The 21,757-nt window shown below is 35.9% G+C and overlaps 2 protein-coding genes and 1 non-coding gene across 3 annotated transcripts; 2 read left to right on the plus strand and 1 right to left on the minus strand.

The window, feature by feature from the left end:
• Positions 1-1,995: 1,995 nt before the first annotated feature.
• On the plus strand, positions 1,996-12,083 carry LOC104244948 (DNA mismatch repair protein MSH2). Its single transcript, XM_009800469.2, has 13 exons — positions 1,996-2,163; positions 2,387-2,436; positions 2,544-2,576; positions 3,261-4,334; positions 4,502-5,056; positions 5,142-5,252; positions 5,345-5,434; positions 5,519-5,590; positions 5,876-5,986; positions 7,136-7,262; positions 9,817-10,013; positions 11,081-11,230; positions 11,697-12,083. The coding sequence occupies exons 1-13, from the start codon at positions 2,115-2,117 to the stop codon at positions 11,895-11,897; spliced, it is 2,820 nt and encodes a 939-aa protein (XP_009798771.1). The 5' UTR covers positions 1,996-2,114; the 3' UTR covers positions 11,898-12,083.
• Positions 12,084-19,280: 7,197 nt separating this feature from the next.
• LOC104244949 (protein ASPARTIC PROTEASE IN GUARD CELL 1) lies at positions 19,281-20,955 on the plus strand. Its single transcript, XM_009800470.2, has one exon. It carries the CDS (start codon positions 19,310-19,312, stop codon positions 20,726-20,728), a length of 1,419 nt encoding a protein of 472 aa, XP_009798772.1. The 5' UTR covers positions 19,281-19,309; the 3' UTR covers positions 20,729-20,955.
• A 198-nt stretch (positions 20,956-21,153) lies between these two features.
• Positions 21,154-21,225, minus strand: TRNAD-GUC (transfer RNA aspartic acid (anticodon GUC)). The gene has a single exon. It is a non-coding gene; the product is annotated as a tRNA-Asp (tRNA).
• Positions 21,226-21,757: the final 532 nt, after the last annotated feature.

Here is a 21,757-nt window from a genome sequence, read left to right on the forward strand (position 1 = left end):
AAATTATAGTTTTTGATCGGAATATGTACAAAAAAGAGTATATTTACGTTGTAGATAGATTGTATATATTGACCGAATTTGTATATATTTTGCAAAAAACTTTTATTACTTCCTGTAAATATAAAAACTTAGGCAAAATCGTGTAAATAAGTTTAAAATCTTATCTATATGACTATATATGTAAAAGTCCTTTTAAAAAGTTTGAATGGGTTTTAAATGGTGTCCTTAAAATCGGCTACCTAGTGCCATTTCCACATCCCAAGCGGAAAAGGAAAGTCCAGTCCAACCTATTATTTGGTCCTTTTCCTGTTAGGGAAGTGCACAATTATCCACTAATAAGACATGTATTTACGTTTAATCCACTGTTTAAAATACATAGTCTTTAGCCACTGCTTTAATAAACTTTACCTATCCGGAAAAATACTCTTATGCTCGTAAAATTCAGGATCAAGTGTCCTTAATTTATGAGCTTGTTACTGTAAGTTTAGGACTACTTGTCCTTAACTTTTGAACTTGTAACTCTAAATTCAGGACTACATGTCCTTAACTTTTGAACTTGGAATTCAAAGTTCAGGACTACCTATATTTAATTTCTGTGCTTATAACTCTAAGTTAAGGACTATTTGTCCTTAATTTTTGTGCTTGTAACTCTAAGTTAAAGACCAAGTGTCCTTAATTTTTGAATTTCCAACTCTAAGTTTAGGACCAAGTGTTCTTAACTGATGAGCTTGTTATTGTAAGTTCAGGACTATCTGTCCTTAATTTATGAGCTTGTAAGTCTAAGTTAAGGACTACCTGTCCTTAGTTTTTGAGCTTGTAACTCTAAATTCAGGACTACCTGTCCTTAATTTTTGTGTTTGTAACTCTAAGTTAAGGACTACATATCCTTAATTTCTGTGTTTGTAACTCTAAGTTAAGTACCAAATCCTTTCAACAACACATGCATCAACAAGAATTAGAACTCCACCTACAGAGAGTGGGTGAATTCTCGTTCAAGTACTCCCTCCTTTCCTCAACAGGCAACTCAAAAAATATGTCCAGCTTCTAACATTCTCAAGAACTTCAATAGGAATACCATGATTAATGATGTGACCGTTTCTCTGTTGCTATCACATATTGATTCTGCAACTTTTGGGTCATCACATTTTAAGAGATCAATAATGAGTATCAAACTTGAGAGAGAGAAGCGAGGGTTTGAGAAGAAAAACAATGAAAGAAAGGGTAAGAATGTCTTTTCATATTAACTTTAATGGAGTAGTGGCTATTTTTGCTCAATATTAGAATTGCTGGATAAAAAATAAATACCACCTTAAATAATGGCTATCCCATGCCATTTCCACTCCTATCCGTATGGTAAAAATAACACGGTATAGCCAGTTTTCGGACTGATCATTCAAAAATAGCCAGCGTTTACGAAGTCAATGAAAAATAACCACTATTTTGCTGCAACAGAGACCGGTCCAGCATAATATGCTGGAGTTCGGTGCACCTGTGTATGAACTCAAGCATATTATGCTGGACCAGTATACTTTGCTGACTCCAATATAATATACTGGAGACTGGAGCACCAGTGCTCCAAACTCCAGTATATTATACTAGACAATTATACTTGTTGGACTCCAGTATATTATGCTGGAGTTCCAGTGTACTTATGCTGGAGCTCTGTCATATTATGCTGGAGTTCCAGCATACTTATCCTGGAACTCCAGCATAATATGCTGGAGTTCAAGCATACTTATGCTGGAACTCCAAGTATAATATGCTGGCGTATTTTTCGGATTTTGAACAGTGTTTTCGTTCAAATTTATCTTTACATAAAAAGTGGCTAAATTTCGATTACTTTTGAAACTGAACTATTTTTGAACGATCAATTATAAATCTGACTATTTTTGAATTTCTCCCATCCGTACGGCTTCAAGTTAGGCCCGATTGATAGAATATAGGCCCATAACACGATAGGTCCATATGTACCTAGCTCACGAATCTAGAAGAGAATCTTCTCTAGCTCCCCGCCATTCTCTTTCCCGCCAACCCACATCCCTCCATTTTCCCATTACTCTATAAAATCCTTTGCTTTTCATTTCTACTGCAGAAAAGTTAAAAGAAAAAAAAAAATGAATGAAAATTTGGAGGAACAGAGCAAGCTTCCTGAGCTTAAACTTGGTAAAACCCTAATTCTTTGAATGTTTTATTACATTCTCAGAAGTTTATTCTTACAAGCTTTTTTCTAGTTCTAATTTTTTTTATTTTATAGTTTTTCTCTTTATATTGTTTACTGTGTTTAATAAATGGATATTGATGGTTCATATTAGCGGTTCAACTGATTTGGGGATTTAACTGTAGTTTGATTGATTGATATTTGTTATTGTGAATGGTTTTGTTTTAGATGCTAAGCAAGCTCAAGGATTTCTCTCATTTTTCAAAACCCTACCCAAGGTAACTTTTTCATATTATTCATTCTGTTTAAATAGTTATTGCACCTTCACTTGTAGAGAAAATTGCTAGGCGGTTCACTTAATAGAGAACTTTTGATTTTTTTGCAGGACCCTAGGGCAGTTCGCCTCTTTGATCGTCGGGTGAGCCTTCTCTTAATCTCTTTGCTAGTCCTCTTTTTCCCCCCTTCAAAAATGGTGGAGTCCGAGCCAACTTGCACATCTTTCCACTAGTACAGGAACAGATAACTTTGTTCCCCAAGATTTGGGCAAATGGAAGCTTTTTGCCTCTATTGTGATTCTGACCTTGGTCTCTCACGGTCTTTATTCCAAATTTATTAGCTGCTAGGCGATAATCTTGGGTGGTGTGCTTGGCCTTATTATTTGTCTTTGCAGCTACATATAGTGATAGCTATTTTTTTTTTCTTAGTTCCATTTGAGATTCTTGAATGGATGCCCTTATTCTTGTATGCTTGTCATACTACTGCCTTTTGTTTAAGCTTGTAGTTCCATCTGAATTAGGCAGGTTCCAGTTTTTTTTTTCCCCTGAAGTTATTAATTGAGCTATTCAAGTTATTCACCTTTAAGGTGGTGCAGCAAACTTTCTTTCTTTCCTGGCACCTATATTAATTTTTAGCTGGTTGAATAACCTGTTAAAATTTCTGTCTCTGTATCTTGTTTTTTGTTCTGAATCTTCATGCGTTTGTGCTTTTCTCTTTTTGGTTCTTTCATTATTCGACAGGAAGCCCTTTTTTGCTTTGGTGGCAGCATGCATTTCTTTCTTTTATTGATGATTAAATGACCCCCCCCCCCTTCCTTCTCTTTTAGGACTATTATACTGCTCATGGAGATGATGCAACTTTCATTGCAAAGACATATTACCACACAACAACTGCTTTACGACAGTTGGGTAATGGAGCTGATGCCCTTTCCAGTATTAGTGTGAGTAGAAACATGTTTGAAACAATAGCTCGTGACATTCTCTTGGAGAGAATGGACCGTACTCTTGAACTATATGAGGGCAGTGGTTCAAACTGGAGACTGGTAAAAAGTGGAACCCCAGGGAATCTTGGAAGTTTTGAGGATATTCTGTTTGCTAATAATGAAATGCAAGATTCTCCGGTGATTGCTGCTCTTGCTCCAAACTTCGGTCAGAATGGATGTGAAGTTGGCTTAGGCTATGTTGATATTACAAAGAGAGTCCTTGGTTTAACAGAATTTCTAGATGATAGCCACTTCACGAATTTGGAGTCTGCTTTGGTTGCTCTTGGTTGCAGAGAATGTCTTGTACCAGCGGAGACTGGCAAATCCAGTGAATACAGGCCTATGTTTGATGCAATATCTAGATGCGGCGTGATGGTAACTGAAAGAAAGAAAACCGAATTTAAAGGGAGAGATTTGGTACAGGATCTTGGTAGGCTCGTCAAGGGTTCAGTAGAACCTGTTCGAGATTTGGTCTCTGGTTTTGAATGTGCATCAGGAGCTTTGGGCTGCATACTTTCTTATGCAGAACTACTTGCGGATGAGAGCAATTATGGAAACTATACAGTCAAACAATACAGCCTCAGTAGTTACATGAGATTAGATTCTGCTGCTATGAGAGCACTGAATGTTATGGAGAGCAAATCAGATGCTAATAAAAATTTTAGTTTGTTCGGTCTGATGAATAGAACATGTACTGCTGGAATGGGTAAAAGGTTATTGCACATGTGGCTCAAACAGCCTTTACTAGATGTAGAAGAGATTAACTGTAGGCTGGATTTAGTTCAATCATTCGTGGAGGATGCTGCGCTTCGCCAAGACTTGAGGCAGCATCTAAAAAGAATTTCAGATATCGAGCGGCTGACACACAATCTTGAGAGGAAAAGAGCCAGTTTAGTGCACGTTGTAAAACTCTATCAGGTACGTTCTCTTTTCTCGTTTGTGCCTTCTCCCCCTCTTGTTAGCCTCGACTCCATAGATTTCAATCAGCTATACATTGAAGTACAAATGACTTTAATCCCCTCTTTTCTTAGCAAAATCATGCAGGGGTCCTGGCTTAACTTCTTTTTTTTTTCCTTCATGTGTAGTCAAGCATCAGAGTACCATATATCAAAAGTGTTTTGGAACGGCATGATGGGCAATTTGCAACACTCATTAGGGAAAGATATATTGATTCTCTGGAGAAATGGAGTGATGATAATCACCTGAATAAGTTCATAGGTCTTGTGGAAACTTCTGTTGACCTTGATCAACTTGAGAATGGAGAATACATGATTTCTTCTGCATATGACCCAAATTTATCTGCTCTGAAGGATGAGCAAGAGACATTGGAGCGACAAATTCATAATTTGCACAAACAAACTGCCAATGATCTTGATCTACCTGTTGATAAGTCGCTTAAACTAGATAAAGAAACACAATTTGGACACGTCTTCAGAATTACCAAGAAAGAAGAACCAAAAGTTAGGAAGCAGCTAAATTCTCATTACATTGTTCTCGAAACACGTAAGGATGGGGTAAAGTTCACCAATACAAAACTCAAAAAACTAGGAGATCAGTTCCACAAGATTGTAGAGGAGTACAAGAGCTGTCAGAAAGAATTGGTAGCTCGTGTAGTTCAAACAGCTGCGAGTTTCTCCGAGGTATGTCTACTATTTGTATATTTTGGGTGAACCTCCTCTTCTTTCCCACCCCATTTATTGGATTTACCGAGTAGTGGCTTTCCAGGTGTTTGAAGGTATAGCTGGTGTACTTTCTGAGTTGGATGTGCTACTGAGTTTTGCGGATTTGGCTGCCAGTTGCCCAACTCCTTACACAAGACCAAATATCAGTCCACCAGTAGGGACATTCTTTCTCTTCCCATTTAAGATGACACTGATACCATGCTAAAGAAAATTATACACAGCTAATATGGTGATGTTTCCATATAGGATACAGGAGATATTATACTTGAAGGGTGTAGGCATCCTTGTGTGGAAGCTCAAGATTGGGTTAACTTCATTCCTAATGACTGTAGACTAGTATGTGTTCTATAGCATTGAAGTGTTCTTGTCTCTGATATTTTGTCTGGAGGGGCTTATAACCTACCTCTTTCATCTTCCCAGGTTAGGGGAGAGAGTTGGTTTCAGATTATCACAGGCCCTAACATGGGTGGAAAGTCTACCTACATTCGGCAGGTGCGGGTTCAGTATTTTGCTGAAAGTTCTTTTTGCCTTCTTTATCATCTGTCTAGGTCTGTAAGGGACAAGTTGTTAATGAAATAAATGTAATTAAATTATTGCTTTTCGGCAGTTCCTGCTTGTGAGGATGTTTCTGTATATTCACAGAATTCATAATCAGTTGCTTGAAGATCTAATTTTATTTGCATTCCAGTATTTTTCTCTATTCATTCATTATTCTTATACATAAACTGACTTTTTCTCAAAAAGAATCTCAATCATTTGGCTAATTTGCACTAACAGGTTGGTGTGAATGTCCTGATGGCCCAAGTTGGCTCGTTTGTTCCATGTGACAATGCTACCATTTCTATTCGTGATTGTATTTTTGCTCGTGTTGGCGCTGGAGATTGCCAGGTGAGACAACATATCCTTGTTGAATATCTAGAAATAAAAGTATCAACTTGCTCATTAAGGCGCATGTTGAAGAAGTTTGTCGTAACAGAACATGCTAGCCCTTCATAATTTTTTGAGTTCATCCAACTAGTTTGGCATTGAGGCTTAGTTGATTGATTGTTGATTAATCCAGCATAATAAATAACCAACTATATGCTGATGTCGTAAAAGCCCATCCGCTTTCTTTCAGTACATATTAAAGAAAAGAGTACTGAAGCTGCTAAATAAGTGTCTCATTTGCCAATACATAGTTGATCCACATGTCAGATCAGCTTGAATACATTTCATATAATTGAGCTTCTTATTATGTGCTTGATGTTTTCCACTTCCGTTTTGGTACTTATGGTTTTAAGTGGAAAGGCTGTGCTTAATTACGAAACTGATGTTGTGCATAAATTGTTGAATTGCATTCAGTGTTAGTCAGTAGCTAAACTAAATTATGCTTTTCCTACTGAGTGAATGATCTTCTATCTCTAAAAGGAAAGGAAAACCTTGTATAAAGATATGGCTTGCCTGCTGTAGGGATTTGATTCCACATTCTCATAAATGTGCTCCTGGCTGTTCTGTGTACTCCAAAAGGAAGCGAAGAACTTCAATTTATGCTGCTCCTTTAAAGTATTGACATCCTCTGCCTTCCAAATAGCCCATAGGTCCCATACTATGCATGCAGGAGAACTATCAATGTTTTGTTATGCCCACACCTAAGCCTTCCTGATCTACATGCTGCTAAGCACCTTTCCCAGTCCCTGTTGCATAGCTCACTCATGCTAAACACATCATGATTCAACATCAGTGCATCAGGTACAGGGTCGGTCCTCCTTGCCTACCAATTGAACAACAAAGCATCGGATTCCACCACATTGTCCTACTATCTGATGCAGTAGTAGAATGACAAATGTAATCCCCTGCCTCTTTATACGCAAAGGATTCAGAACTTAATATTTATATTGGAACAGCTGGTAATTTCATGATCTGTCATTTGCCTAAAATAAAATTGTTTTCTTTTGTATGTTTGTTTATTTATTACTTGTCACTATTTTGTCGGGTCATTTCTTTATTAATTAAAGGAACTAACAAGCTTTTATTTCTCCTTCCTCTTCCTTGAATCAGCTGAGAGGAGTTTCTACTTTTATGCAAGAGATGCTTGAGACTGCGTCGATCTTGAAAGGAGCTACTGATAGATCATTGATTATAATTGATGAGTTGGGCCGTGGTACATCAACCTATGATGGCTTTGGTGAGTTTCTGATCTGTGAATTTATATTAACATCTTTCTTAAAATTTCACCACTCCCTTTGCTCGACTTGCTCTTGTATCGTTGCCTCATTACATGATATAGATTTGCAGGACCTGTCATGTAACCCATTTGAAGCTTCCACTTTAAGAGACTTGAGCTAATTTCATTGGTATTAGATTCTTTGTTCAACATTCTTTTCCACCTAGGGAAATAGCGGCAAGCAGAGTAACAACCGTTACATGTACCATCCTCGTATGTTTCTGGTAAATATTCTCGTCATGGGATAGTGGATCACTCATGACATTTCTGCGAGAAATCAATAATCTGGTGATTTTATGAACTTTAAAGGCAGTTATACATGAAGTGTGGATTTGGGCTGTCTGAAAGGCATCGCGGGCAAACATTTGAAATAGTAGGATTACGTTGGAGAGACACGTATGGAAAGTTGACATTTACTGGTTGTTGTGAACAGAGTATACATGAAATATACTGCTGATTGTCATAAACTCTGCAAAAGTATGGGTCTTCTGCTATTTATTCTCTTGAAAACATCTGAACTAAGTAGGAAACAAACTCCTACAGAGCAGGGGCGGACCCACATATAGCTAAGGGGGTTCAACTGAACCCGCTTCATCGAAAAATACTATTGTGTATCTATGTAAATTACAACCAAAGCAGGGTAACTTTATATAAAAATTATATTTGAACACACATGACAAATGATTTGCTTCTGCAAAAGTGGTCAAGCGGGTTCATATATTGGGCGAGGTCCTGTGTTCGATTCCTGGCTAGTGCTTTTATACATACTGTACTTTTTTGTATAGATAGCAACAAGAATGTACAAATGGTAGACTTAGTAAAACTGTTTTGCATCAAATTAAATTAACCATACCTTGGCTTGTTGACTTATTACTCCAATGTCTTATATTTTTTCGTTCTCTCTATTTCACTTTAAAATTTGTTGTCTTTACTTAAACTCAATACAACTTATAGTGAAGTTTATTTTACTTCAAAAGGTAATTTTTGCTTTCTCCTTCATAAAATTTTCTAAGCCCTTCAAGTATATATGTTGAAATTATTTATTATTTTTTAATTTAATTTAATTTATGTCGAAATTTTCTTAGTTGTTTTATAATTAAATTTTATTATTTAGTGTATAAGCTCTCTTTCTTTAATTATGGTATTAATTTAGTTTAGTTTGTAATTTTTTTCTTATTGCCTTCTTTTATAAATAAAAATTTGTTACTTATAAAACTAAAAAATAATTTATAATCTCAAATCTCTTGGAGTTAATAATTTTATAGATTGGTCAATATTATTTTTTTGTTAAAGTATAGCAAAATTTTAAATTAGCTAAATTTAAATTTGTTAAATTAAAATAAGCAAAAATTTGTTACAACTTAAGATGATTTCATTTTAAGATTACTCTATGAACAAAAAGGATAAAAAATGGCTTCCTGTTACCGCTTATATTAGGAGGGTGTTTGGATTGGCTTTTAAGCTAGTCAAATCAACTTTCAAGCTCTTTTAGCTTTTTTTCCGGTGTTTGGCAAAATCAAAAAGTGCTTAAAATAAGTTAAAAACTGCTTAAAACAAGGCAAAAGTTAGGCAACCCCAACTTATTGCTTTTTGACTTAAAAGTTATTTCTGCTGAAAAATCATTTTTTTAAAGCCAATTCAAACGGGCTCTAGCTATGGTTGTTTCCAACTGAACCCACTTGCATAAAATCCTGGGTCCGCCACTGCTACAGAGTGAGTGCCCAGAGTTTCTTGTTCTAGTATATGTTTCTGCAAGGTAAGTTTGTAAAGGCTCAGATTCTTGATAATACAAAAAATAAAAGCATGAGCTGATGAGCAGAATCAAGACCTCATGTGATTGCCTTTATTTTTTTTAATCTTGGGCTTCATACCATTCTGTTTTCCTTCATGCTGTTAACTGATTCTGCTTGTGAGTTTCACTCTGGAAGTGTGTTCATAACTTTGTTTCTTTCTCATCCCATGTAACTGGGAATGAACTCTTCCATGCTACTTTTCACCTAAGTCTGCCTTTTGTATTAGATATAAGATTATCTTCTATCATTAAATATGAAGTTGGGTGGTTACAGTTGGCATGCTTATTGCATTCTCTCATGGCGTATACATTAACTGTTTTATTCTCTACTAGCACTGATATCAATGAAATTTATGATAAAGCGTGATGGATTATTTTGCTGACTATTCTTCCACAACCTAGTCCAACGCAGGCTTGAAAATTCAAGATTTAACTCAGCCTCATGGAAAACTACTTGAGTTTCATGAGCAGTTAGTTCTCTTTCAGTTTGTCCACCGTAGGAGACTATGGTTTCAAATACACTCAGCTTGAAGCCGTGTCTAATTTTGTATCCTAAATATTGGCAGGCACGGAAAGAATGCTCTTTTTCTTTCTTTTGGGGGTTCTCTTTTTGAGCGTGTACCTTGCTGAACTAGAGTTATTTCTTTGGCAACTTTGTTATGTCATCAGGTTGTTTTTCTTCTAATTCATGATTGTATTCGTGTATTTTACTCACATTATCAGGTTTAGCTTGGGCTATTTGTGAGCACATTGTTGAAGAAATTAAGGCACCAACATTGTTTGCCACTCACTTTCATGAGCTGACTGCATTGGCCAACAAGAATGGTAACAATGGACATAAGCAAAATGCTGGGATAGCAAATTTTCATGTTTTTGCACACATTGACCCTTCTAATCGCAAGCTAACTATGCTTTACAAGGTACGTTTATCTTCATCTTTCTGTCTACTTCTGACTCATTCTCATCATTTGCGAATAATGTTAAAGTGATATGAGTAGTTTCTTTCCTGATACACTTATCACAAAAAAAGTTTATTTCTTGATACTCTTGTTACTACCAGGTTTGAGAAAGTTTGAGCTTTATTTAGGTTGATATCTGATGTTAGTAGGGATGATTATTTCTTTCACTACTGGTAGAAATAGGAGACTTTCTATTAGGTAGCAGTATAAAAGCTTGTAGTTTGGCAGCATCTCCCTGTACGTCTATAATGAAGTATCGTGAATCAACACTAACACAAGCTATGTTAATAATAGTAAGTGTAGATGTTACTTTTCAGAAAAAAAGATAAGAAGAGTACTTGTGACATTATAAAAATGTAACTTACTATGCTGCTTAATAGCCCATCAAATGCAGCTTATGGTGACCAGTGAGGACTTTCTGGTAAGTGCTTAGTTAGTAAATCTCCGTATCCTATTTATATCAGAATACGTTTTATGAAGTTGGCTTCACATGCAATCTTAGTTTTTATATGGTGTGCGCACAAACAGTCAAAAAGTCACTGGAATTAGTTGATTTCACAAGTTTTAATTTGTGACCTGTTGTAAATAGGAGTATATGTGATTTTCAGTTCCAGATTTACCTGCTGATACTCACTTCTTTGCTGATTGTTTAAAGTCCATGCTACAAGGATATACACCATTCTGTGATGTGCCAATACATGTGATAGTTTCCACTCTACCTCTCTTGAGTCCTGAGGAAGTTTGTTAAAAATTAATGAAGGCACTAGGATTGGAATCACAGTGATTTTGGCTTTTGGGTGCTATAAGCCATAAGACGAGTTGAATATATTGTTAAAAATTAATAAAGGCAGTAGCATTGAAATCACAGCGACTTTTGCTTTTGGGTGCTATAAACCATAAGGCATGTTGAATATGCTTTAGTGGAAAGGAGAATTTAAAAGCCTAATCACATCATGGACTAAAAAACTATTTTCTTATGCTTTTTAGAACGTGAGCAGTTGCAGCATCTGACCGTTGTACTCTTCCAGGTTCAACCAGGTGCTTGTGATCAGAGTTTTGGTATTCATGTTGCTGAATTTGCAAATTTTCCACCGAGTGTTGTGGCCCTGGCTAGAGAAAAGGCATCTGAGTTGGAGGATTTCTCTCCTATTGCCATAATTCCAAATGACATTAAAGAGGTGTTTTCATTTGGTTACCTTCCTTTTCTCATCGCAAAAATCAATAAAAATTCTGCTTCCTTATCTTTTTGAAAGGGTTATGTCTACATCCTGTCTAGATGCATTCTTACATCTCACCCGTTTTAAAATCATATGCAAGACTTCTAAATGGGTTTAGCTATAGGTGATAATGTAAAAATGCTCGCTCTGCTATTTAAGCACATAATCTTAATATTTTCAAAACCCATTTGATGCTTTTGAATGGTCAATGGTGTCATATGATAAAACTTCTTATGACATCTTGATCTGCTCTATTGCTTATATGCTTTTTTGGGTGTGTATTAAAATGCACTTAAGCACTTGCATGCTCTACTGTCTTCATGGAAAACCTTATAGTAGCAAAGTCACATGTAATCGGAGCAGCCGGTGGTACTTGGTTTTCCCCTTGTCTCAACCCCACTTGCCTTTGTTTTTGTTATTCTTCCAGGCAGCTTCAAAACGGAAGAGAGAATTTGACCCTCATGACGTGTCTAGAGGTACTGCCAGAGCTCGGCAATTCTTACAGGATTTCTCTCAGTTGCCACTGGATAAGATGGATCCAAGCGAGGTCAGGCAACAGTTGAGCAAAATGAAAACCGACCTGGAGAGGGATGCAGTTGACTCTCACTGGCTTCAGCAATTCTTTTAGTTCTTCAGATTAGAACTATATCTTCTATTCTGTGAAGCTTGGGGGAATGATAGTGATGGGTTTTGTGGATATAACTTAGCCTAAGTGTAAAGTTTCGTTTAAATCCTTACCCCAAACATGATTCTCTGTAATCAGGGGACTTTTGTATGCATCCTGTGTTAAATAGTAAACGTTATCTTATGGTCAGCTAACATTGGTAGTAGTCTATTGAATTATTCCTTCACAACGACTAAACAACCTTCCCTTCTCTTAAAACACCCTAAACTATAGACAAAAGCTCCCCGTTTTGTACTTAATTTGTTAAAATGAATTGTGTATTTGTACTATTGAATTAGGGAGAATTTAAGAAAAACAATGAATATTATAGTTTATACCTCTAACAATTAACGAAATTCTTTTGGATTTACATACTTGATACTAATTAAAAGACATAATAAAAACCTAATATATAAGTTTAACTACTTTGAAGCAGATACTAATAGCCCGTTTGGCCAAGCTACAGAAATCAGTTTATTTTGAGAAGTGTTTTTTTTCAAAAGTGCTTTTCTCAAAAGTACTTTTGGTGAGAAGCAGTTTGTGTTTGACTAATTAGTTCGAGTTTGTAGGACTGTCGTGTTTGTAGGACTAACTTCTCCCACTCTGGGAGAAGCAGAGTGAGAGAAGTTGTAGGACTAATTAGTTAGGGTTTGTAGGGGATCTCTCCGGTGATGTTTGGTCCACTATTGTTCAATAGGGTGTTGATTTTGTCACACGTGTCCAACATACTAATCAATGGACAAGATCTCTTTAGCTAAAAGCTAGTTTATTAAACTAGCTTTTAGCTAAAGAGATCTTGTCCATTGATTAGTATGTTGGACACGTGTGACAAAATCAACACCCTATTGAACAATAGTGGACCAAACATTACCGGAGGGGATCCCAACCCTTTGTACATTGAAACCTATTCATATATTGCACTCTTTCTTCTCTCTAATAATACCTATCTTATCCTTTTCGTATATTTTAGCTCTCTTTTCCTTTGCTTTAACTGGGGAAAGAGGGGTTACTATAATAAGTGAATCTACAAATGCATGTCAGCCTCAACTTCAGTAGTGTGGAGCAGAGAGGAAGAAAGAGCCTTTGAGAATGCCATTGCCATGAAGCAATACTCTATTGAAGATTCCAAAGAGCAATGGCAAAAGATTGCTTTGATTGTCCCAAATAAAACCATTGAAGTTACCAATTGCTAGTTGATGATGTTACTGCCATTGACGCTGGCTATGTTCCAATCCCAAACTACACTTCCTCCTCAACCAAGGAAAACAGACATGGCTATTCCCAAGTCTATTGTGGTTATGGAAATGAGGTTGCAGGCACAACCCATTACTCAAATGGCCAAGGAGAGAGGAGGTTAAGAGAGACGAAAAGGGATGCCATGGACTGAAGAAGAACATAGGTATATAATACGTTTACTCCCTCCGTGCCAATTTATGTAAACATGTTCGGATTTCGAGATTTAAATGAATTATTCTCCTTATTTTTTTTCATATGCCTTTTAAATATTTTAAATTATTAATTATTGTGACTTATACTATCTTTTACCTAGTTTTCAAATATATAAATTTTATTTTGAAAAATTGTCCAAATACATGGTCAAAATTAAGTCGTTTGAATCTCATAAAGCGAAAAGTGTCACATAAATCGAAACAGAGGAACACTTAATTCCAAGCCAATAGTAACTTTACTTGTTTTGGTTGAACTTGAGCTCATCAAACCGCCTTTGTCGGATAAAACCTATATACACTTGATTGTTTAAAAAAGAATTATTTGTACTGAACGAATTAAACTGCCCTAATTTTTTCTTTTAGGTTATTCTTGCTTGGTTTAGACAGGTTTGGAAAAGGAGATTGGAGAAGCATTTCGAGGAAGTTTGTGATATCCAGGACGCCATCCCAAGTGGCTAGCCATGCCTAAAAGTACTTTAGCCGTTTGAACTCGATCATTAGTGGTAGAAGAAGATCCAGCATTCATGACATTACAATTGTAAACAGAGGAGATGTTGTGTCAACTCATCAAGCCCCTATCACAGGCCAACAGCCCAATCCCCACCATTCCAATATGCATGCCTTGGGCTTGTATGATGGGCCAGTGGGAGAAATTTAAAAATAGTCAGATTTACAACTGGTCATTCAAAAATAACCACAGTTTCAGAAGTAATCGAAATTTAGCCACTTTTCATGTAAAGATAAATCTGAGCGAAAACACTGTTCAAAACCCGAAAAATACGCCCGTATATTATACTGAAGTTCCAGCATAAGTATGCTTGAACTCCAGCATATTATACGGGAGTTCCAGGATAACTATGCTGGAACAACATAGTACACTAGAACTTCAGCATAATATACAGGAGTTCCAGCAAGTATAAATGTTCAGTATAATATACTGGAGTTTGGAGCACCGATGCTCCAGTCTCCCGTATATTATACAGGAGACAGCAAAGTATACCGGTCCAGCATAATATGCTGGAGTTCGTACACAAATACACCGAACTCCCGTATATTATACGGGACCGGTCTCTGTTGCAGCAAAATAGTGACTATTTTTCATTGACTTCGTAAACGATGACTATTTTTGATTGACCAGTTCGAAAATTGGCTATACCGTGCTATTTTGACTGGGCCAGTGAGTCTTGAAGAAATGGTAAGATATGGGTAACAGTTCTTGCAAGTATCTCTATTGCTGGGGGACTGGGAGACCGATAAACGTAGAACAAGAAGAGGAGAAGGAAATCCTATGGGCCGAATTTTTACTAAGAGGGTCAAAAAATATATAGATGCACCGAAAAAGTTTAGGGGAGTCAAACGTATAGTAAATATACATAAAACAGAAAAATTTATCTAGCAATACAATATAAATTTCTGACGAAGGGGCGTCGATTGGTTGAATGTGGCTCCGCCACCTGTTCTAACTACTAGAGGAAAAACATGGAAAGAAAGAGAGACCCTTTCTTGGACTCTAAGAAATACCATTTGTGAATAAAAAATATTGTATGCTCCTAATTTTCTCTTCTCTTTGCTTACCTTCGGGAATTTCTTTCTCCACCTCCTATTACTTATATCCAATCCCACCTTTGCTTCTTCCATAATTCATTACTGAATATGTGCAGCTTCTGTGATTTTAATTTACATGGTTTCAGCGGATCACCTTGAAGCAGAATTTATGAGCAACTTTAATCTGCTTGAGAGAGCACCAAGCGCCAAGACAAAAAAGGTGCTCCTTTATTTGATTAATTTGAAGAGTCATTTCATTTTCACTTATATTGATACATTATAAGTAGGAGTATCAGATAAAAGTTACTCGTAAATTAATTTGAGCTAAAAATCAATCAAATTGTAGATGAGCTGAATTCAACAGATGTGCGGGTCAATGACCAGCCCAACCTTGGACGATTTAGACGGGTCAAATGGGTTTGGGCTTAAATTGCCGCCTCTAACTATATGCATTCCGTCGGTTATGTATTATGCATAAGCCTTCCAATAAATAGAAAGACTTCTTTGCATATAACTTTATTTTCACCAAAGTCATAACACTTTATTTTCTCACACAAAAATTATATAACTAAGACTTTTTTTAACCAAAGTCATATAGTTTTGTTTTCTCACACAAATATCATAACACTTTCACTAACTCACACAAAAATTATATTGGTCGAAAAATAAAATTTTCGGTAGTATTTTCTTATTTCACGTTTTTTTATTTTTATTTTTAGTCTAATAAATAATTACCCAATTAAAATAGGAGAAATATGAGTATATTTTTAGCCGTTCCCAAAAATAATAGCCGATAAAATATTTATATATATTGGCTAGAAAATACAATTAGTTTCAGCCAGCTGGTTAATTTTATATTTTTTCCCTTAAAATAGGAATGACCTAACCCAACATGACCCAATACCTATAAACGTAAGTTAAAATAATACTAAAGGTGAAGTCTCCCCCCATAAAAAACTTAGTTCGGAATGCATGAGATTTTGACAAAAAACAAAGAAATAAAAAGTATAATTAGAGAACACTTGAAATAAAATGCTATCAATTTAAAATCTTGAAAAGAAAAATAAAAGATAGAAGTATCATGTTTAAAAGATTGAAATATATATATATATATATATATATATATATATATATATATATATATATTGGGGTGGAGCTTGGGCGAGGTCGGGTTGGGTCATCCCTATTTTAATTGGTTTATTATTTATTAGATTGAAAATAAAAAATTGCAAAATTGCAAAATAAGAAAATACTACGGAAAATTTATGTTCTTCAATCATTATTATTTTTGTGTGAGTTAATAAAAGTTTTATAATTTTTGTATGAGATATTATATGACTTTGGTGAAAAATAGTTATTTTTATATATTTTTTGTGTGAGAAAACAAAGTTATATGATTTTGATAAAAAAAATCATAGTTAGATGACCATTTGTGAAATTTATCCATCAATACTGCCACTTCAATCTGGGCAACAAGCCGTTAGACAATCTGAAAGTACACCGGTGGTGTTAATTTTTTTATTTATTAACAGATGCAACTGTAAGAAAAACAAATTTATTGAAAGTTTGTCTCCCAAAATTTTATTATCTCATAGGCTAATAACCACTTAAATAAAATAGTAGATTATCATCCTACAACTAATTAATCTAGTAAATCGGAGTATTAGACATCTTTAAAACTAAATAATTGATTATTCTAGTAAATTAAAATAGTAGACTCCTCTTTTAACTAAACAACTAATTATTCTAGCAAATCTGCAACGACAAAAGATGCAACATTCAGCAACTAGATTAAACATGCTAGTTTGATAGAGTTTCGTCTTAGATTGCTAGTGATTAATGTTGTGTTTACACTATTCTTCCGTTTTCCATAGCATAGAGCCTTATTTACTTGTTATTGTTATTGTTTTTCATCTATTTTCTAGTTTTTACGTCGCTGCAATTATTTCTATATTTTCTGTTGATGGTACTGATGTATTTATCTTTTTTCGTTTTCTTGAGCCGAGGGTCTTTCAAATAACCTCTCTACTCCCTCGAGGTAGGGGTAAGATCTGCGTACTACTCACCATCCTCCCAGACCTCACCTGTAGAATTTTACTGGATTGTTGTTGTTTTAAGTCAAAAGAATAGTTACAAACTCAATGTGATCTCAACCTATTACAGTTAATAAAGAGTATAATTACAAATGAATGTGGATTGCGATGTTATGTAATATTTGTTTATCTTGCAAGAGTATCTCATGACCGTAGTATTGGCACGTCGTATCGCTTTCTGTTGATAGTAGATTTCTGTTGTTTTCTTTCATTGTTGATCATCTTACTATCTTGTTGTTTTTATTTTGCTTTTTGGTACAGTCACTTCTTGTATATATTTTCATTAATGTGATGCTTATGCTTTCCGAGGTGAGGGTCTATTGTAAACAGCCAATGGCGAAGCTAGAAATTTCCTCAAGGCAAATTTGAAAGAAGTGAAAAAATTTCCAATAAAGGGTGTTCAATATGTATTATATACATCTAAAACGTAATATTTACCTATATATACAGTGTAATTTTTCGACGAAGGGTGATCAACTGACTACTCTTGTGATCATGTGGCTTCGCCACTGAAAACATCGTCTCTATCCTCACAAGGTAAGGGTAAAGTCTGCATATATACTATCCCCTAGATCTCACGATGTGGGATAATATTGGGTATGGATATGTTGTTGTTATTGTAGTTGTATCTCATAGTGCTTATTTAATTTAATGGCGACTTCTTAAATTTCACTCTTATTTCTCTTTGTTTTTTTGTTTGCCACAAAATTTAAGTATACGGAATTATACTGTGATACTTGGAAACGAACCCTTTTCTCTGACTGAGGGAAGAGGACATGCATTGGACTGGTAGTTGCATAATGGATAAAAATAATAAACACAAAAGAAAGTCACTTTACATGTAATTAAGTCTCTTTGTAGCACTTGGAACCATTAGTATAAGTGCAGTGTGCAGATCAATTCTACTTCTTTATTGATCTAATAACATAACCATAAATAGGCTAGTAATTAATTGGCAACTAACAGAGAAATATATCTAACTCAAGTCTTACAAGTTTGAATTGTGGGTGAAATGTGTTTCTTTCTTTCTCCATTTTGGCTATAGAACGACGTCCAATAATCAGTTATTCTATCAATAAATGTTGATGGTTCAACAAGAAATTGGTCCTACTTATACACACAACTCATTTAAAACTACTGAGTAAAGTCAGCGGTAAAAAAGGAAGATCCTTTCTTCAACTCAAGAAATACGCTTTAATGAAAAGATTGTTGACTAGAAAGTAGAGCTCGTGTTTTGTTATACCAGAGTGAGTTGTGAGCCTTTAATCAATTTTACCTTGTTGAAAATTAGGTAGGAACTTGATAGATTTATCCTGGAATGAAAGTTTAAAATCACCTCAAGTAAGCCATTTAATCTACTACCGCTAAAATAATAGTACTAGTACAAGAAAGAAATTAAGGGAGTAATAATCGACGACGGAATAGAACGGAAAAAAGACTTGCTTCAATCAAAGAAAGAAAATTTATATTCTCAGTGAGAAATTTCTCACATTGATTCCGTTGTCAAATCACTGATTCAATCAAAGAATGAATAAAGAAGAGACCAGAATATTAATCTTTCCTCAATATAGAAGATGATTTCAGATAGAATTATTTGGTGTAATTTGACCAGCTTTAAGAGATTACTCATCATGTTAATTATAATGTAGTGAAAACATGTACTAGTCAAGTGAGAGCAGTCTACGAACAGTATCTATTAGCTCGGAGTCGGTTTATACCAGAGTAATATTTTAACACCAATATTCATAGAAGATATTATGCTTTTACTGAGCCGAGGTCTATGCTATGTAAATGTTCAAGTGTATACTGTCCTTTCTAGACTTCACTTTTGAAATTACACCGGATTTGTTGTTATGGTTGTATGCACAAATAAGTGATTTGGTGCGCACCTTTTCTAATTCCACGGCATACATACGTGCCACCTCGTACTAGTAACATGTACCACAATCCCTTGGATTAAAAGGTTTGGACAGATAGAAGATGAGTGATTACTGGAGAATTACTGATGTGATACACAAGGGAAAAAACCATACTCCATTTAACTGTAGCAATAACTTAACTCCTCTTCTTATTGGGCACACTGCACAGTCCACAGAGCAGGTATCAAGTATGTATGAAAGCTTTTTTCCCCCGCCATTAATGCATTTTTTCTATTCAAACCTTATACAAGGTTGACGTGAGCTCACTCTTTTCTCACCTTTCGGCTTTTCCTTCTCCTCCTCCTACTTATATCCAGTCCCAGCTCTCAATTCTTGCATTCCATTCTTCATTTTCTTTGTACGAAAGAATAATGGCACACTTCTTCTCCTTCTTTATTCTCATCATCTCTGTTTCTTTCCTTCCTCTTACTCTCTCTCGCTCACTCTCTTCACCTCCACTTGAGTCCCAAATCCTCGACGTTGCAAAATCCATTCAAAATACTCTTCATGTTCTCTCTCCCAAGTTCCAATCTTTCCAACAAGAAGCAATAAAACAACCCCTTTTTAATTCTTCTTCTTCTTCAGCATTCTCTGTATCAATCTATCCTCGTTCCTCTCTTACAAAAACCCAACATAAAAACTACACATATCTCACTCTCTCCCGACTCGCTCGTGACTCTGTCCGAGTTTCCTCACTCACTACTATGCTTCAACTTGAAGAAATCCAGACCCCTGTTACTTCTGGAGTAAGTGAAGGCAGTGGCGAGTATTTTGCTCGGGTCGGATTCGGACAACCGGTGAAGGAATTCTACATGGCTATTGACACTGGTAGTGACATTACATGGCTTCAATGTGAGCCCTGCTCCGAATGTTACCAGCAAACCGATTCAATTTTCAACCCGTCCGATTCTTCCACCTACACTAGCCTCTCTTGCGACTCACCCGAGTGCTCCGCTCTTCATGTCTCGGAATGTTCTTCAACCGGCACGTGTCTCTATCAAGTCTCCTATGGCGACGGGTCTTTCACCGTTGGAGAGTTCGCCACTGAAACGGTGTCGTTAGGAAACTCTGGAGGATCGTCATTCTCTAATGTTGCTATAGGCTGTGGCCATGATAACGAAGGCCTATTTATTGGCTCAGCTGGGCTGGTAGCTCTCGGCGGCGGCTCATTATCTCTTCCGTCTCAAATTAAAGCGACGTCGTTTTCCTACTGCCTTGTAGATCGTGATTCTGATTCATCATCGACATTGGAGTTCAATTCCGCTGGACCTAGCGACTCGATAATTGCACCGTTGCTACAAAACTCGAAGAGGAGTACTTTTTTCTACGTCGGTCTCGAAGGAATCAGCGTCGCCGGCGAGATGTTATCGGTTCCGGCGAACATATTTCAGGTGGACGATAACGGTAACGGAGGGATTATTGTGGACTCCGGTACAGCGGTTACGCGGTTTGAGAGGAGCGTTTACAATGCTTTACGTGACACATTTGTGAAATATGCTCAGGATTTGCCGGCCGACGGGGATTTTATGTTGTTTGATACTTGCTATGATTTGTCGGGTATGAAAACGGCGAGTGTTCCGACGGTGGCGTTTCATTTTTCCGGTGGTAAGACGCTGTCGTTGCACCCCAAGAACACGCTGGTTCCGGTGAACTCGTCGGGGAAGTTCTGCTTAGCTTTTGCTCCGGAGGATGGAAAATTCTCGATTATTGGAAACATACAGCAGCAAGGGACACGTGTCAGTTATGACCTGGCTAACAACCTTGTTGGATTTAGTCCTGATAAATGTTAGCGGAGTAGTACTTCGAAGTACAACTGTGGAGATAAAATTTATAGCGGCAGTAGCTGCATTAAATTAAGAAAGAAAAATGAAAAAAGAGAAAAAGAAAGGAGCCAATAAAAAGTTGGTTTGCAATAATTAATTTGTTTATGGACGATGGTTGCTTTTCCTTTCTTTTACTCCTACTTGTTTATCACAATGGTTTTTGTGGACTATTTAAGAATTGAAATTTGAAGTTATTTACACTGATATTAAAAAAAAAATTCACACTATCATGGTAATTTCACCAATTTAGTAGATTATGATTCAGATATCAAAGTGGTTGTCAGAATCTGAGTATAAAAGAGGTTTTAAAGCTCCAAAAGTTTAAAAACAGGTTTTAAGGTTTAACACTGTTGAAAAAACAAAATTGTTCCAAAAGAAAGAAAAAAAAGAAACGCCGTTGCCGGGGATCGAACCCGGGTCACCCGCGTGACAGGCGGGAATACTCACCACTATACTACAACGACTTGGTTGCTTAAGAAATTCATTGCTAATTATTTATCTTTAAATATATTTGATATATTCTCTTTGTTTGCTGGTAATTTGCGAACGTCGTCTACCAATAAAAGATTGAGAGAGGGAATGCACGGCACTATACAACCCAAAAGGAGGGAAAACTGTAATTTTTGCCAAGGCTTGGACTAGTCGTTGCTTTTGATTGTTTAGATGCTTTAATAAAGATTTTTAAATTAAACTACAACTTATTTACATAATCAACATCAATTCAAAAAACAAAGTAATATTTTGTATATGAATATCACAACTTCGATGATCTTGACAGACGACTTTTAATCATATGAATATTAAATTTATAAGTCCAACCCAGCAATTTAACATTTATTTGAATTAAGCATCAGGGTTGTTATATTTGACTACTTTCTCACAAAATTTACTTGACATTTTAGATAAGAAAGTATCCACTAAAAAGGAGTGCCTAAATGCAAGAAATTTCAATGGAAAATCGCTTTGCTTGATATTTAAGCATTTATTCTTTTAACT

Source organism: Nicotiana sylvestris, chromosome 6 (assembly GCF_000393655.2).
Source record: "Nicotiana sylvestris chromosome 6, ASM39365v2, whole genome shotgun sequence".
NCBI classification, from domain to species: Eukaryota; Viridiplantae; Streptophyta; class Magnoliopsida; order Solanales; family Solanaceae; genus Nicotiana; species Nicotiana sylvestris.

What these genes read in the sequence shown, in the direction of transcription:
- LOC104244948 (XM_009800469.2), top strand. Translation starts at nt 2,115, where the DNA reads ATGAATGAAAATTTGGAGGAACAGAGCAAGCTTCCTGAGCTTAAACTT. An exon ending in TTTTCAAAACCCTACCCAAG is followed by an intron (nt 2,437 to 2,543) that starts GTAACTTTTTCA and finishes ATTTTTTTGCAG; the next exon opens with GACCCTAGGGCAGTTCGCCT. An exon ending in TTCGCCTCTTTGATCGTCGG is followed by an intron (nt 2,577 to 3,260) that starts GTGAGCCTTCTC and finishes CTTCTCTTTTAG; the next exon opens with GACTATTATACTGCTCATGG.
- LOC104244949 (XM_009800470.2), top strand. Translation starts at nt 19,310, where the DNA reads ATGGCACACTTCTTCTCCTTCTTTATTCTCATCATCTCTGTTTCTTTC.